This window comes from Panthera tigris, chromosome B1 (assembly GCF_018350195.1).
Source record: "Panthera tigris isolate Pti1 chromosome B1, P.tigris_Pti1_mat1.1, whole genome shotgun sequence".
Taxonomy (NCBI): Eukaryota; Metazoa; Chordata; class Mammalia; order Carnivora; family Felidae; genus Panthera; species Panthera tigris.
In genome coordinates, this window is record NC_056663.1 from 162,946,961 (window position 1) to 162,965,518 (window position 18,558).

At 42.0% G+C, this 18,558-nt stretch overlaps 1 protein-coding gene across 8 annotated transcripts in view; it reads right to left on the bottom strand.

The window, feature by feature from the left end:
- DCUN1D4 (defective in cullin neddylation 1 domain containing 4) overlaps window positions 1-18,558 on the bottom strand; it is an 84,789-nt gene that overhangs the window by 44,753 nt on the left and 21,478 nt on the right. For 6 of the 8 annotated variants that reach the window (XM_042984553.1, XM_042984551.1, XM_042984558.1 and 3 more), the window contains 2 exons: window positions 10,396-10,466; window positions 10,185-10,224 (listed from right to left, as the gene is read on the bottom strand). In XM_042984553.1, the coding sequence (XP_042840487.1) occupies window positions 10,185-10,224; window positions 10,396-10,466 (111 nt within the window). The remainder of the gene's footprint in view (window positions 1-10,184; window positions 10,225-10,395; window positions 10,467-18,558) is intronic. The other 2 variants (XM_042984554.1, XM_042984555.1) reach the window with 1 other exon arrangement.

Sequence of the window (18,558 nt, forward strand, 5' to 3'; positions counted from 1 at the left end):
CAAAACCACATAAGAAACGGAAGTTATCACAATTTCCATTTACTCTCCAAAAACATTAATATAAATCATCAAAGCTTTCGGTCTCTCTTATTTGTCAACGTTCCTTCAAAAGGAACTGCACTGCTATCTCAATTGCGTATTTCATGAGGCAAGGCCAGATCAACCAGTAACCTTGAATCTAAAATACAAACAGGCACCTCAGTCCCAATACTCTTAAGCTTCAGGGATATCTCATCTTAGAAAAACAGGATTTAGGGGCGCCTGGGTGGCTCAGTCGGTTAAGCGTCTGACTTCGGCTCAGGTCATGATCTCGCGGTTCGTGAGTTCGAGCCCCGCGTTGGGCTCTGTGCTGACAGCTCAGAACCTGGAGCCTGTTTCAGATTCTGTGTCTCCCTCTCTCTCTCTGACCCTCCCCCGTTCATGCTCTGTCTCTTTCTGTCTCAAAAATAAATAAACGTTAAAAAAAAAATTAGAAAAGAAAAAAGAAAAACAGGATTTAGATTTTTTGGACTCTTGAGTAGAATTTCCATACTAATTTTGAGTTTGTTTCTGCCACTTTCAGTCTGGGTTTTCAGACGCATAACTTTCATTTGGTAAAAGATACTAAACTATAGTAACAACAATCACAACATAGAGCACTTACAGGGACCTCCCTGTGAGCCAGGCCCCGTTCATATGACCTACTGACCTGTTACCTCCAAACAGGCTTATGAAAAGAGAATAACCCTTGTTGCCCATGCAGATGAGAAAACGGAGACAGGGAGTTAAGTGGCAAAACTGGGGTACAAACCCAGACAGTCTCGTTTCAGACTGTCTAAAACCGTTATAAATTAAAATACTTGTATCCATCCTGGCACAGGGGTAATCAGATATGCCATCTGGTTCCCACAATAACCCCAAATGTCAGGCAGGGGAAAGATCATAATCTGTACTTGACATATGGGAAAAACCAAGGCTCAGGCAGCCACGTGATTTTCCAAGGTCCCAAAAGTGTTCAGCGGTGTATTCTGGACCCCCATAACTCTCTCCTCCTTCTATCAGCTCCTTGGTGGAAGGCTCTGGGCTCTCACTGAGTCAGAGACAAGAGGCAGCATAAGAGGCTAGTGTGTAAATGACCTGCATTCGACGAGTAAGTTCTGGCTCTTCATCTAACTGTGTGGCTTGGTCAACCGCTACCCTATTCCGGTTCCTCATTTAAGGAGTAAGAACTGTGATACCCACCTCTCCGGATTTCTATGAAGGAAAACATCCATTCAGTGAGTGCCTAGGTGCCAAGCGCTGTGCGTAGACAGATGGCGGGGACATAAAGAAACACACTCTAACTTCCATACTGGAGGTTTGCGGGCAGTGCTCAGGCTGCATCGCAACCCTGCGATGTAGGTATGATTAGCACCCCATTTTTACATACTAAGAAACTGAAGAAGACAGATTAAGTGACAGCCAGAAAGCGGTAGGCGAAATGGATGACGGAAGCCAAGCAGCTTGGCAGCAAAGTCCAAGCCCTCAGCCGCTATTTTCTGTAGCCGCTGAGGCCATCCAGGCAGAGATGAGAAGCAGGAACTCAGGACACAGCCCTGGGGAGTACGGATGTTTAAGGGTCAGGGAAAGACCCAGACAGGGAGAAAACCTAGGAAAGTATAATGTCCTACAAGCCAGGAAGAGACAGTTTCGGGCCGCGGTCAAGTGCACACAGAGGTCAGCTCAGGGAAGGAGCAAAAGGGACACACCGCAACGGGCAACGAAGCACAGCAGCGCGGGGCTGGTGAGGGCGGGGGCCACACTGCGATGGGCTGCGGAGGGATGCGAGGTGAGGGAGCGAACACAGTGCACACAGACAGCTCCATCTAGAAAACTGTTCTGTGGGCAGGAAGAGAGTTGTCAATAGCTCATGGTCACAACCACAAGAAGTGCAATCATCAGGACTGGAACCTAAAGCCCAGTTCACAGTGAGGCTTCCACACTGTGCTAGGTTCCCAGGAAGCACCTTTTCTGTTACAAACCAGGACCACAGCCTGAATGAGGCTTCTACCCAATGCCAGGTCCTGAACAACGCGTGAGCTCGAGGGTCCTGCTTGCTCCTTTAGCACAGAAGCAGACCCCAAACAGGGCTAGAACGACGACCCTCAGTGGCCCTACTCCAGATCCCAACCAGATCCTGTCCTTGCAAGAATGCAAGCAGGGGGGTTTTCAGAGACACAAGGCGTACCGTGTCTCTCTCCCCAACAACAGCAGCAATAACCCAAAGAGAAAGCCAAAGAAAGTGTTGCCCACCACCACACACACCATCTCCCCTATGAAGGGGTGGTCCTGCTTATAAACAACATGGGAGCATACAAAAAGGTCCAAAGAGTTTCAGAGCGACCCAAGCTTTTGGAGACTGCCAAAACACAAGAAAAAGATTCGTTCTTGTCCGTTAACGCTCTGGGCTGGGGCCTGCAGAACGTAAAAGTACATCCTGCCTAGCTGGAAAGCCTGCCACACTGCTCAGAAATAACAGTCTGTCCAAGAAATAACAAATGTTGGCGAGGGTGTGGAGATAAGGGAACCCTTGTGCACTGTTGGTGGGAATGCGAGCTGGTGCAGCCACTGTGGAAAACGGTGTGGAGGTTCCTGAAAAAAATTAAAAACGTAACTACTATACGACTCAGCAATCCCACTTCTGGGTATTCACCCAAGGAAAACAAAAACACTATTTTGAAAAGAATATATGCACGCCTAGGTGTGTTGCAGCACGATTTACAATAGCCCAGATAGGGAAGCAACCTAAGTGTCCCTCAACAGATGAAGGGATAAAGCAGATGTGTGTACATACACAATGGAATATTATTCAGCCACAAACAATAATGAAATCTTGCCATTTGCAACAACATGGATGGAGCTAGAGAGTATTATGCTAAGCGCAAGAAGTCAGAGAGAGACAAATCCCACCGAATTTCCCTTGTATGTGGAATCTAAAAAATAAAACAAATGAACAAATGAAAAATAACAGACTCCTAAAGACAGAGAACAAACTGGTGGCTGCCAGAGGAGAGGTGGGTCGGGGCAAGGTGGGCAAAATAGGTGAAAGGGATTCAGCCGTACAGACTTCCAGTTATAAAATAAGTAAGTCACAGGGATGCAAAGTACAGAATATAGCGAATAATACTGTAATAACCGGGTATGGTGAGAGGCGGTAACAACACTTACCTTGGTGAACGCTGTAACATACAGAACTGCCAAACCAACATGTTATACACCTGAAACTAATACAACATTGTATATCAACTATAACTTAAAAAAAAGAAAGGAAGGAAGGAAGGAAGAGTAGTCTGTCTTAAACCTTGAGGCTCACTTTCCCCTCCCTGAATGTGTACGTATGAAGAAAAGTCACTTCCTTCCAGTGCCGGTCATGGCTTAGTTCTGAGCACCTAGTCTGGCAATAAACTCTCCCCCACACCAGTGTTTGCAGAACACAGAGGAAAATGTACTATCCCCTCAGCCTGTGGAACAGCGAACACTATTTAAAATAACGTCTTCACAATATTCGCCAATAAAGGTTAACCCATTCGCTCCTCTCCTACCCGCTTCCTCATAGACAAACAGGTATAATGTCTGGCTTTCACTGAATCCTACTCAACAAGAGCATCATGTTTTGGGGAAACATACAAATATCTTAAGTTAACTAACGTTTTCAACTTTCTCTTATTTTCTTCCTTATTTGATGCTTTCTGTGAAAAGGTTTCACAAATCACTTTTCCTCGTGTCCATGTAAAATGCACTCATATTTGAGCCCCAATTTGGCATTTTATTCTTTTATTTATTTAAAATTTTTTCCTTCTAGCCAAGAACTATCGCTTCTGTTCAGATCTCTCTACTCTAACGATCAGCGTAAGTGAGTGGCTACTGTGGGGCCATCTTTCACAAAGAAACAACATCTGTTCACCTTTCCAGCACTCACTGGCTCACTGACCCTTTCAACCCTGCCTCAGAGGAAAGACACATCCAATTCCCATGCCAGGGAAGATACAAAGGACGACACAGCACAGCTTCACAGGTAGAACCCGAGATAGAACCCATAACGACAGTGAAAAGTCTCAGGCTACCTAAAAAGCAATTTTTTAATGCAAGGAAAACAAGTTTACTTGAAATACTTTGCCAACACGAACCAAGTCAACAAAATACACAGAGAGCACACAACTCAAGGCGTATTTGCCCCAATACTGCTCCTCTTCCCCCCAACACGGCTCCAGGGATCCCAGCTGAGCAAGAGCAATAAACTAGGGTTTTTAAGCACACATTCCAAATATGCCCTGGCTTGCAGGGCCCCGTTTGGTTTACCTGTGCATAGACAGCAGGCAATACAGTGTCTCAGTACAATAATAATAAGATACATACATTATTGAGAATCCAAAAGGAGACTCTCAATAAATACTTGTTAAATAAATGTGTTCCTAAAACATGTATAAATCAAATTGTACTTTAAAAAGTCAGTACGTTTCAGGGCACCTGGGGGGCTCAGTTGGTTGAGCGTCTGACTCTTGGTTTCAGCTCAGGTCGTGACCTCATGCTTCTGTGAGAACGAGCCCCGCATCAGGGTCTGTGCTGACAGCGCAGAGCCTGCTTGGGATTCTCTCTCCCTCCCTCCGTCTGCCCCTCCACTGCTCATGTGCACACACACATTCTCTCTCTCAGAATAAATAAACAAGTAAAAAAAAAAAAAAAAAAGTCACTACGTTTCTTCAGTACCTTTCCAGAGATTTAAAATACTATGAACAGATAACATACCATAATTTCAGATTTTTTTCCCATTCGTCAGGAAAATAAGCACTTCACTTTAAGTCTCCTGGCAAAGTAGGATTTTTTTAAACAAAAATATTCAAGAATGTCTTCCCCTTAAAATAACTTTGTGATAAGTCTTTTTATAATAAAAATTGTATTTGTTTAAATGAGTGTTTTACAAATTTGTATTATTTGCATCATTATATTTATGCTTTACTCGGAACTTATATCACATAATCTACTTCAATTAAACTTTATCTTTAAAAAAACAAAATAATAAGTAACAAGAACGTTACGAAATGTTTACCTGCTTCAAAGAACGGACTATTTGGGGCACCTGGGTGGCTCAGTTAGTTAAGCATCTGACTGGGGCACCTGGGTGGCTCAGTTAGTTAAGCATCCGACTGCTGATTTCAGCTCATGTCATGATCTCACAGTTCCTGTGATAGAGTCCCACGTCGGGCTCCAAGTAAGAGCTCAGAGTCTGCTCGGAATTCTCTCTTGCCCTCTCTCTCTGCCCCTCCCCTGCTCACATACCCTCTCTCTTTCTCTCAAAATAAATAAATAAGCTTTAGAAAACAAAACAAAGAACGGACTATTTTAACACTCTGTGTAAGTATTTACTTAAACACAATCAATCTGACATTACAGGTAGAGGCAAAATATTAGGCAAAATATTAGAGGCCAAATATTATTATTAAAATGTCTGGCATTTTAAAGATAACTCTGAAGAACTTTCAAAGTTATGCTCACTAATCTGAGAGGTGTTATTACTGCCCCAATTCTACAGATGAGAAAATTGGCCCATTAGGTTGAGTACCCAAAAGTTCCTACATCAATAAATACTTAACAAAGAAAAGCAACTTCCTGTAGATGAACTTTAAGAAACCCCAAAATTCATCTGAAATGATCAGAGCTGCAAGTTTTCATTCTTTGCCAATCACCCAAGAAAAAGCGGTGATGAAAAAGATTTTAAAGATCTATCTTACATCAGGAGAAATATTTGGCAGATACATATGAAAGAAGAAAAGCCTTCTGATAATCATAATAAAGCAGGAGAAAGAGAAGACTAGTATCAACTAATAATCCCAAGCTAGAATTCTCACTCCTTATAATTATCTTGATGTTCTGGTGTTCAGTCTCAATACTTCTACACTAGATGGACAGTCAGTCTGAAATCTAGCCTGAGATGCTAGGGTCGATATATGATCCTTAGGAAGGCAATGAAAATTGTTTATATTTTTTACCCCAGGTTATGATTTGAGTTCATTTCTTTTTGGCTTAGTTTTAAAAGAACTTCAGATCACTAAAGTAGATCTAAAGTGATCTAAGTTGTTAAAACAAATGAAATATTCTATTAATTGACCGCATTTTCAAATAAACCAGGTAGTCAATGAATTCTTCCCACATTAAACAATTAGAAATACTGCCAACATTTTTCAACATTTTTTTTTTTTAAATATCTGGTCCTAGAAAATCTATTTTAAAGAGAAACTTGAGTTCACCTGTTTGGACCAAGGCCCTTTAATGACTATCCAGCTTGTTGTCTTGATAATAATTTAACTAAATATGTTATTCTTCGTAAACATTATTTAAGTAGGTGCACCATTGCCTTTCCCTTTTTGACCTTTTTGTTTGTGGGCCTCAAGAGGCCCATAAAATTAGAGAATTATTCTGACCTTTCCTAACTTAGTAGAAATGCATGTTCCAGTACCAAACTTTCACTGTCTGGGGTGCCTGGGTGACTCAGTCAGTTAAGCACCTGACTCCTGGTTTTGGCTCAGGTCGTGATCTCACAGTTTCATGGGTTCAAGCCCCAAGCTGGGCTCCATACTGGCAGTAAGGAGCCTGCTTGGGATTCTCTCTCTCTCTCCCCCTCCTCTCTCTGCCCCTCCCCAACTCACACTGTCTCTGTCTCTCCAAAAATAAACTTTAAAAAATAAAAAACTTAAAAAAAATTCCACCATCTAATTTTCCATTTTATTGAGTTTGTTGCATCATAACCTTGTTTCACTTAATAACATTTTACGTGGTTCATTCTGCCACTTCACCACTTTTTATGGAGCTATTTCACCTCACTATTCACTGAAGAATGTCACAAAGACATAGTGATTTAAGTTGATAAATAGATCGTGTTTGAAAACATCTTTCCAGTACCTAATATTTTCTTTCATTTCCTTGAACAGATCATTGAACTACTTGCTTGCTTGAGTGAAACTATCAGGGTCCAAATGTGCAATTTTCATCCTACTACTTAAGACAAAAAAAAAATTTTCCTTTCCTTGGTCTCTAAATATTGACTTCTGACATCTACCTTCTTTGTTACTCATTTTTTTTGTCCTCCCCGCCCACGATTTTTTATTCACTCCCTATAATGCGGATTTGGGGCTACTTGTCCAAGATCAATTCTGTCTGTCTGTCTCTTTTTGGTGGGAGGAAGACTGAAAGCACCAAAGGAAAGTGTTGGAAGAGACAGAGCAGGAAGACACCAGCCTCTTTCGCACTTGGTTGGCTCTTCCACATACAGTTTCCGGCAGATACTGCTGAGACCCCGTCGTGCCAAAAGATTCAGAGCAGCGTCACAATGATTAATGTTCTCGGATTTCCAAACGTTACAGATTTTATGTTGTTTAATTTTTTGAGTATACTCAGGTACGGGAATCACAAGTGATGCTATAACCAAACGGGGAAACGTTAACGAAATGGACTATTCGAAGGAATTACTAATGCTAATTGGCACTGACTGGCACGTCTGGGGTACCAGGCACTGCCCCAGCATGTCACATACCAAGTGTCACACATATCCACTATCCCCAAGGGGGCAAGAGGAGGCACGAGGCCAAACACACTTTCCACTTTCATTTTCTTAATTACAGCTTCCAGTTATTTAATTGCTATATTCAGGTTAAATATTTAGATATAAAATTACTATAGTAACAACATTCATTTAAATCTGAAGTTCAAAGTTAACTGCATCATGTATAGGATTCAGAACTCAGAGGTCTTATTACCCCAGCTAAAGAAGAGACAATCTCCAGGCTATACAAACACAAAAAGCAGTTTTAAATCAAAACTACACTAACTCTTAAGTTTAAAAACTCCTCAGAGCCACCAACATATTATTTTAGAATTGGAGAGAAATGTGCTTTACTACTTAACTATTAAAGCTGGCCCTGAAAATTTTATTTCAGCATTACTTGTAGCAGCCAAGTTAAACACACTTAAATGTATATCAATAGGAGGCTGCAGAAACATATTATGATATATCCATGAACTTTAAAAACGCAGAGACATGAAGGTATAGAACACGTGCTTTATAAATGGGCTGCTATGAAGAGATCAAGATATACTGAGTGACAAACACAAGAGGCACATACAAATGTATACAGTATTGGGGGGTAAATATCATCATCTGGGACATAAACATAAGACTGTAAGAGTTACCCCTGCAGAGTCAAGCATGGAGTACTAGTGGGGATGAAAGCTGGGGGTAATGAAATGGAACAGAAATTTTCATTTTTTATTTTATACCTTCTTTTTTTAATGTTTATTTATTTTTGAGACAGACAGACAGACAGATGTGACCAGGGAGGGGCAGAGAGAGAGGGAGGGAGACACAGAATCCGAAGCAGGCTCCAGTTGTCAGACCCCAATGTGGGGCTCGAACTCACAAACCACGGGACCATGACCTGAGCCGAAATCAGATGCTCAACCACCTGAGCCACCCAGGAGCCCCTATTTTAAATTACCTTTTCGACACTTCTTTTAAAACCATGTGCACACAATGTTTTTAAAATTTATTAATAAGCAAATTGTTTTTGACTGCCCTCGAGTTGATTTGCTGACACAAAAAGATCAGATGAAGGGAGCCTCTGTGGCCTGGCCTTCTAGAACACTCCTGGCACAGACTCTGCTCTCCTTCTCTGACTCCTTGCCCTGGAAGGAGGATTGTCTAATCCAATTAGTGGTCCAGGGAGAAGGAGCTGAGCAGAGCGGCCCAGCCCCCATCTGAACCCCCTCTTCAGACTGACCTGCCGGCAGAAGTTCAGACTCTTCGGGCTGTCATGAAGTGGGGAGTTGGGGGTGAGTGGGGACAACAGGTGTGCTGGCCTGTGCTCATCTAGTTGTGGCAGTGACTGGGTGACTGGGTGTAAGGCTATTTATTTAGTTCAGGTAAAATACTACAACTCCTCTGCATTCTTGCTATATATCTAAGCTGTGTTTTCCAACAAAACTGGTACTTCAATCTCCATCTTGTGTCTAATTTTCAACTGGTTCTAAACCAATGTGGAGGAGAGGGTGGGAGAGCTCTAAATCCCCAAACCTCCAAGGATATACCATTACATGAAAAATGAAAGATGCTGTATAATATGTACAGGTACGATCTCAGATGCTAAATTTTTAGAAGTCCTATAAAAGTATTAATGCACGCATAAAAATCTCTGAAAGAACAAACACTGAACAGCATACTGGGGGAAGGCTGGATTGGGAGAAGAGAAGGAAGATTGTCACTTGTCACTCCATTCAGTTTTGTGCTATTCAACATTCACCAACAAGCATGTATTCCTGTATTCCTGTATAATTATAATTACCTGAAAATTACCGTGGTAATTTTCAAAAAATCTAAATACATTTTAATAACTTTTGTTGGAAGTCATAGAAACCACAGAACAAGTGCAAGTTTCTAAACGTTCTGCTTATCAACAGTTTAGAGAAGTGGTTCTCAGAGTGTGGTCTCCAGACCAGCTGCATCAGCATCATCTGGGAGCCTGTTAGAAACGCAAACTCTGGGGCCCCAGCCCAAATCTACAGGATCAGAAACCCTGGGGGTGGAGCCTAGCAATCTGTTTTAACAAGCCTTCCCTGGCTGATTATAAACCAGCTGAAGTTGAAGAACCACAGGACTAGAGAACGCTCATAATAACTGTTTCAATGTTTCCATTTGTAACTCCTCTGGACCTATACCACCCACCCACCCACACCCCTACCCACCAATCAAATTATCTTTCGTCTCAATTCAACAGGCATTTATGGAATACCTTTCAAACTGCATTACTGTTAAGTTTTTAGTATAAACTAAAGCACTTTAGTAAAGAAACGGTATCATGAGGCCACTAGGGAGAGTCCCCAGCCTCTTTAAAGGGACTGAAGTACTCTGACATAAACCAGAGACCCACAAAGGAGCTACACCACCGGGAAGGAGCTGTAACATGGTTTCCTTCACACACCCTGAAAAACATCCTCAACCAAGTAGCGACTTGTCAGTGTATTACAACACACATCATTCTCAGCTAGTATTTCTCCTTCGTAACTTTGTATTATGAAGCTTATTTAAAATTAAGTAAAAAAAGAAATAAAATTAAAAAATAATTTAAAAAATTAAATTAAATTAAATTAAATTAAGTAGCATAAGCATTTATACATACCTGTTGGGTGATCGTCTTGGCCAACGTCTTCTGTTAGATTCTGCAAGAAATATGTTCATGATTACCAAGAAATCACATACCATTCAGCAAGTTTTAAAATTCAGTATTTGCATAAACAGCTGGTATCTCAATATCCATAATCTGAATTTTTACCAAATACACTTAAAACAACTACTTTAAACGGTTGGTGGTCTTTAAAAGCTTGACTTACTAGCTTATTAAGGGTATGGTAGATCTTATGAATATTTGCCAGTGTTGAGAGATGAGAGTTCAGCTGGAAGTCTTTAAAAGAAAAAGAAGAAAATTCAGGGTCATTTATTTCCCATGCTGCCAAACAACTGTAAGACAAGAAAACTCAGAAGTGCAGAAAAACAAATGTTTTGATACCACTGAATAGTACCTCGTTAATTTGATACTTACTAAATAAAATTCAACATGCAACTATTGACCTATCTCTTAGAACTAAAGTCTGACAATAAAGTTAAATCCCCAGCCAAATGTTTAAGTTCATGAGATTTTCATGTTCACTTTCTCTTTCTCTTTCCCTTCCCCAGAATTACTGATACAGTATCCAATCAAGCTCCTGGCAAGAAAATAACAGAAAAGCATCTCAGCCATTTGGCGTTTCTTACAATATATTTATTTTGCTGGCTCTTATACAACTGAGAGAGCAAAAATGGAACCGAAGTCCCTCCTCTCCCATCAAGCAAACACAGGCAAATTAAAGGACTGTGCTGCAAGCAGAGTCCACGCGCCCAGAGCCCGAGGATGGAGTCTACAGTCACTCGCACTGCAGAACTGAGAAGCGCCACAGACCCAGGAGGGAAGCAGCAGAAACCGCGCTCATAGACGTGTCCAACTCAAAGAACATATCCTGCCCCCCAGCATCTCTGATAATTTCAGGACTACATGCTAAATCATACATACGTCGTAGAATCCCAAACAACATAAAACTTTCAACTGTTAGGCTTGTGAATCTCTAACCTCAAATGCTTCTTTTAAAGTCAAGTATGCTTGCATACATATTGGCGACACAAATGCAAGTTAAAAGTCAATGACTAATTTCACATTTGAAAAAGCATCAAGGAAGTATTTTCATAAAATATCAAGATTTATATTAGCTCCTTTCCCTACTCTATCGTAAAGGCTAGTCTGAAAGTAACCTTGAAAAGATACTGTAACTCCCCAACTTATGCCATTTGGATAAAAAAGAGAACAATCGCCCTTCACGGCACTAGTTCACTTGGGACTTGTATTGGGTGCCAAGAACAGAGCAAACGGCAGACACTACAATACAGCTGTCTGTGCTGGGCTGGACTCTGGGCTGGATTTGGGGCTGCTGCTCCGAGTCTGGGAGGCACGCTGACTTCGCTGCCAGTGTTTAGAGAGCTTTACTTTCTTTTCTCAGTCGTGCCAGGAATCCAGCTCTGGACTGGCCTGCAGAGCAGAGGGGCTGGCGGGCAGCAGGGCCTCTGGCACTCACACGTGAGTCACCATCAGGAGCGGCAGGCCACACTTGCACACAAACACGTGGACTGCTCTGACCCACCTGGAGGTGGCCATGGTCTGACACTCACAGCCACTGAGAGCTGCCCAGAATTTTTGGCTGAGAGACGATCAGAGCAGGGCCTCAGACTCTAAATGGGCTTCAAATACAGACAAGTGTTAATTGTTTAGCATCTGAAAGGTTTAGCTGCACTTAAGGTAAATGATGACATAATGTGGCACAGAATCTTGATTTTCCATCTTAATTAGTACAGTTGCATAGAAAAGGTATAGGAAAGCATTTGGAGCATGTGAACATGTGTGTGTGTTTATTTACTTATGTTTACATTTAATAAACATTGATGGGGTCTCTAAAGCTAGAAGCAACAGCCCTCTTCTGAGCCACAGGAGGCTTTGGGGAGCTTAAACATCCGCAGCCCCCTTGACCCACATCTACCACCACACCATAACGGCCCCTTTTCATACTTGCAATTTAAAAACTGGAGGACAAATGATACATTCCATTACCATCTCCAAATTAAATCCTGAATTAAACTCCTGGGCCCCCCAAAAAAACAAAAACAAAAAAAAATTAAGGGTCTAGATTCTCTCTTCACTGAGGCCACATGGAGCAGGGAATAGAAAAGGGGGCTTGCCAAAGATCATTCAAGCACTGAGGTTTCCAGACGCGCCCCCCCCCATGCTATACTTTTTCCACCCCTCTGATGTTAATTCAATTGTCAAAATTCACATAAGAGAATCTAAATGAATTAAAATTTCTAAATCCTTCCACACACATACACACACACACACACACACACACACACACACACACAGTTCCATACAAAAATCACAGCCAAACAACCACCTTGATTTACAACCTCTCTGTGGAGTCTGAGAGCTAATCTGAATCTCAAGTCTACCAGTTATTTAATCTAAATCTTGATTTTCTCATCTATAAAATGAGATTACAACACCTTGATGTGTCATTCATTCATTACAATGTCTGGACCATATTAAGTGCTCACTAAAAGAGACCAACGATCACTACATTTGCTGATATCATTTTCCAAATCACACTTCTATCTAAAATGGTCTCTAATTCCCATAGGTCCAAGTCAAGCCCCACAACAGAAACTCCACAAAGTTGGAGCTCCCTCTGTGATTGAGGCATGTGGCCCAGTATATCGTTACAGCCTGTGATGGCCTTTCTGTATTCACACACCCCCAGCTGATGTCCACGATGATGGTTAAAGATAATCTCAACACAGTGGAAAAAATATACAAGACCGTTTAAGACCAGGTTCTAGATACAAAGTTTCACTTCACCGGCAAGGAGAATAACAAGGCTTATTTCCCAAATCACATAACATAGTCAGCAATTCTCCATTTCCATATCCACTATCATCACTTCACCGAAAGGAAAAAGAAAAGGAAACAGCAACACACATAATTTTACTTTAGCTTCACCAAGGTAAGAAGCAGCTAAGGAGGTGGCACAAATTCAGTGGAAAAAAAAGACAAAAATGGCATTAAAAGATAAATCCACAAAGGTTAACACATATTGAATTTATGGTTCATCTGTTCAGTGCTCAGGGCAAGTAATAGACCTTGAAATCTAAAATAGATTTCACATCCTTAAGGAATAGATGTTAAGGCTAAAGATCAAATGCTTTACACAGAATGTATTTAGGAAAGCACTAACTGATTCATAAAAATTTCCTTCTGCTCATATTTCAATTCCAAAGGATAAATGCCAGGTTAAGTCACCTTTATTCCAGGACCACATGGCTCTCCACAGTAAAGCAGTGACTGGGTGTCACTCTCCTGTGTGACATGCAAACCCTAGATTCTGTATTAAAAGCAAAACTGGCTCTGCAAAAAGGCACAGCCTGCTTGATAAACAGCTTGCCTAAATTATCTTCTGGGTATTCTGGGTATTCTTAAAACGATCAACAAATGTTGACTGGGCATAAAGCTCCCTGGTTTTTTGTTTGTTTTGCAATTACCATTTGGCATGACCTACATAATGGAAAAGAAAAGAATGCCACTGAGGGGAGGTCAAAGTCCGTGTCCCCAAAGTCCCCTGGGTTTAGAGTTCCACAATATAGACAGGGACATAAATACTAGGAATGAAACAATTATGTGAGTTCAGACAAATGACCATCAGCAACAAGAATCAAATTTAAAAATGAACAGCCCTTATAGGAGTTTACTTCCAGAAAAGGATCAGACACAAATTAAACACTTAAAAATCAAATCCTTTCCTTCACACCATCCTCACTTGTAAAACATAGCTGGGAGATGATCCCCATTGTAATAGCAACAAAAAGCAATAATACCTACAGGAATAAACTAATATGTAACATACAAATGAAAAAAAAAAAAAAAAAAAACAATAAAAGTTTACCGAAAGACCTAAATGTAGAGACATGACACTCCTGGAATGGAAAGACTCAGTATTGTAAAGCAATCACTTCCCCTTTGCACTAAACTACAAATTAAATGTAATCAAATTCCTATTCTTCCTGCCTCCCAGATCTCCACCCCAAAAGAGGTGGAGAAAAGGAAGGGACTCGGGCAGATTGATTCTAAAGTTCATCTGAAAGAACAAACATGTTGGCCTTGCCAAGAAATTGTTGAAAAAAGAAGAATGAGGGAGAACCTGCCCTATCAGATGTCAAAACAGAGTATAAAACAGAGGTTGGTAAGCTCTTTGTAGAGAGCCGGATAGTAAATATTTGTAGGTTTGTGGGCTATGCAATCTCTGTTGCAACTACTGTGCCACGGTAGCTCAAAGCAGCCATAAATACATAAACAAAGAAGTGTAGCTGTGTTCCAATAAAACTTTATAAAAACTAAGTGGTAGCCCAAATTGGCCTGTGGGCCACAGTTCGCCCATGCTTGGAATAAAGGTACAACAATTGTAATAGACAGGTACATGTGCAAGAAGACAAATCAGTGAAGACCACTGATGAACATATGTGCGTGTCTATAAACACACATACTAATTAACATATGATAAAACGGCATTTCAAATAAATGAGGAAGAGCTAATCATTCGGTAGAGGGGCAACTAGCTAGCAGGTGGAACAAATTAAAGTTCACTCCAGCCTCACCCAAAAGTTACATACAGATAGAAGGGGAAGGCACCCAAGGCAAAAGAAAAGCCCTTATCTTGGGCTCCGGGTTCTGCTCTGACTCTACCCACCTCTCCAATCTCATCTCCTCCCTGGTGCCTGGGTGGCTCAGTTGGCTAAGCAATCTCATCTCCTCCCCATCCTCCCCATGCTGCTTCCTCAGCCACAACGAGCTTCCTGTTGTTCAGTGACCATCCCAAGCACACTCCTACTTCAGGACCTTTACACATGCTTTGCCTTGAGCCTTCTTCTAATAATAACACAGCTTGCTCTCACATTTCACCAGGTTGCCATTTAAATATCACTTTTTTTTTTTTTAAGTTTATTTATCTAAGAGACAAAGAGAAAAACCAGCAGGGGAGGGAGAGAGTGAGAGGGGGGTACAGAGGATCCGAAGCAGGCTCCAGGCTCTGTGCTGACAGCAGAGTACCCAATGTGGGGCTCAAATTCACAAATGGTGAGATCATGGCCTGAGCCGAAGTCGGTCGCTTAACTGACTGAGCCACCCAGGCGCCCTTAAACATCACCTTCTTACCAACCTTGCCAGACTAACAAGCAGGACCCCTTCTTTGATCTTTCACCTTACCATGCTTTCTTTCTTTCCTCTGTATTTGTCATCTTTCTCTCCCAATTAAAGTGTAAGTTTCACAGAAGCCAGAACTCAGGTCTTGTCCACTACTGTATCCCTAGTACCAACTTAGAACGCTATCTGGCACATAATAGGTGCTCAATAATTACTCAGTGAATAAATGCAGATACAAAGGCACCAAATCTTAATTTTGATGTATTCAGGGCATTTCAAATGCATCCACACCATTAGACCTTGAACTGTGAGAAGCAGTGTGGTAAAAGAGAAACTCATAAAGAAGGCAAAGGTCAGAAAATGAAGAGTCTGTGAACCCTGCTCACCAGTTTCCATTTACTCTCTTAAGGACTCGTATGTCCAACTGGGCCACCAGAGGGTATGCAAACCAAGCAGATAAACATGATGCATTCAAGCAGCATCGATTCTACTCAACAGAAGGCACCTCTAAGAGTATTATATGAACACAACAACATGGTTATGGCACAAGACTTTAAAGAAACTTCATCACACCGAGCCATGCTGCCAAGATCCTGTAAGTACTTAATTCCCTGAACCTCTGCCATGGCAGAGTGTTGCTGGAGAACTTGGAGAAGCACTGCGGGGAGCGTGGGTGCTGCACAGGGTCAAAATGTTTAAATCAGGAATTCTTTAGAAGGATCACTCTGCGGCAAGAGTGCGGCCTGGATGGTGGGTGGCCTCTCATGAAGACGACTGGGAGTGACTGAGGTGGGGCACAAGCAAGGCCTCACGTTAGACAGTGAGGAGAGGAGAAATCCCGGTACAGTGGGAGTGCAGAGGATCCACGCTTAACTCACACAAATTCAACTTCATTCACTTGCCAAAAAAAAAAAAAAAAAAAAAAGAAAGAAAGAAAAGGAAGAGAGAAGAAAAGAAATTTCAATTGTCCCACAACCGCCCTCCATCCTACTTAACGAACTGGAGACAGGCAATACAAATCCCATAGCTGCTCCTAAGTCTCGGTTTCCACGTGCCAGTCACATTTTGTGCATCTCACAACACTTAACGAGTCTAGTATCTAAAAGTGGATTTCCCATAAAACTCGGTCCCTCAATGCAGGCCAGCTGCTTCGGCTGGTGCTCCACTGAAGAGCCAGTGATCTGCTCCCGTGCTGGAGGAAAGAACTGGCCGTCCTGGGTGGATCTGAGAAAACCCCTCGAGGGGCACCTTCTCAAAGTGTTCCCAAGTGCTATCTTTAATACAGGTGACTTTGACCTTACATATGGACTCAAAACTAACCTCTTTATAAAATGTCACTGTACTAGGAGGAAAAACCACTATGACTGCATTCAGGAGATGCAAGAGGAGTTCCACGTTTCATGTCCGTTTGTCCAATTCTCCTTTTACTGGCTCAGGCGGATCACACAGCTAGCTGTGGCCAAGCCGGGAATGATTCACATCTTCTGATTCCCCATCCAAAGTCCGTTCCTCCATTCTAGCTTATTTGTAATCAGAGCAAAAATTGACCTATCTTCATGCTCCATAAAAGGAAAAAGCAATACCATTTCCCACCCAAAGTTGTTAATAATCAGGTACACAAATCAGAGTAACATTTTCTTAAAAGTTACTAAAACTGGCTGAATCCAAAACAACCAACTTTTTAAGAGAAAAGATGTGCAAAGAAGCTACCACTAATAACACCCGTGTTATTTTGATTTCAAGTACACTTCTTCTTGAGCACTAACGATGAATGAAAGTATTTTATTATTAGCTAAACTCTAGTTGGGCAGTGAGCAATGCTCTCAGGTCTAGAGGTTTTCGATGCAGCACTATGCACAGACATGTACTTAATAAATGCTTCCTGATGACCATGAATGAACTAAACCAGTAAAGGCTCTTGAGGAGGGGAGGAGCAGAATAACCATGTTATTGACAAAAAAAAGTGAAACAAGATCGGACAAAATTAAAGGTTATCAAATCAGCATGGGTCCCTAATGTTTCTGGGGCAGAACTACAACATGGTCGAGCAGAGTGGGCTAAGGCCTCTCTAACTCAGGTTCAATATGTAATGCTACAGGTTCTCCAAGCTACAGGTTACATGGCCCATTCTCCTGAAATGTCGACTTACTCAGTGATAAGGAAAATGAAAAAAATTCTGTTGTCAAAATCAAGGGTAGTTGAAATTTATTCTTTAGGTTTGCCTTGCCTCCTTCCTTCTAGAAACAGAAGCCCTTTGTCCAGTGAGTTTCAGAGAGACGGAGAATGAGAATGCCAATGATGTCAAGAGGAGACCCCTGCCAACCTGCAAAGAACACAGAACAACCTCTGATTTCAAGCAACACAATTTTAGATTTGTTACTGCAGCATAAAAGAAAAAAAAAAAAAATCCAAGTCTTCAACAAGTCCTTACAAGGCCCTACATGATCTGACCTAAGTCATCTCATTCCATTATCCTTGCTCACTCCATTCCAGCCACTCTCTTCCTTGAAGACTCACGTGAATTCCTACCTCAGGGCCTTTGCATTTAATATGTCTCTGCGTCAATGACCTCTGGTGTCCGCAAAGCCTGCCAGCTGACTTCACTGAAATATCTATTCAAATGTCACCTCATCAGAGAGGTCTCTCCTCTCCTGACTCTATCAAAAGCAGCACCTGCACCCCCCAGCTTTAGATTTACTGTATTACTCTAAGTTTGTGTGCTAGGTTTGTGGGTCAGTTTCATACTACATGCCCTTCGTTGCTAGTGGGAATTTCTTTATAAAATGGAAAATAGCAGCGCCTGCCTCACAGGGCTACTGCGAGGATTAAATGGGTTGATGCTGGGATGGGCTTGGAACAGTACCTGGCACACGGTAAGCACTGAGCGCTGGCTGGGACGTCACACAATGAGCAGGAATGGCTGGCTATCCGCCCAGCGCCCTCTCCCCCGTAGCCCGAACCAAACCCAGCTCGCTAATTAAGCTTCTTAAAGCTAATCCAGTGGCTGCACATAAGAATCACCTGGGAAGCTTGAAAACCGGCCAGGGCCCCAATCCAGATCAATTAGATAAAAGTGGGAGCAGGGTCGTGGATGTTTCAGTAACCCAGGTGATTCTAACATGTAGCCAGGGAGGGGAGTTCCAGCCCCAGCCTGCCGGCACAGCCCAGAACGAGCTCAGCACAGAACAGACCAGAACCCAACTCATTCACGGGGACCCCGTCAGCA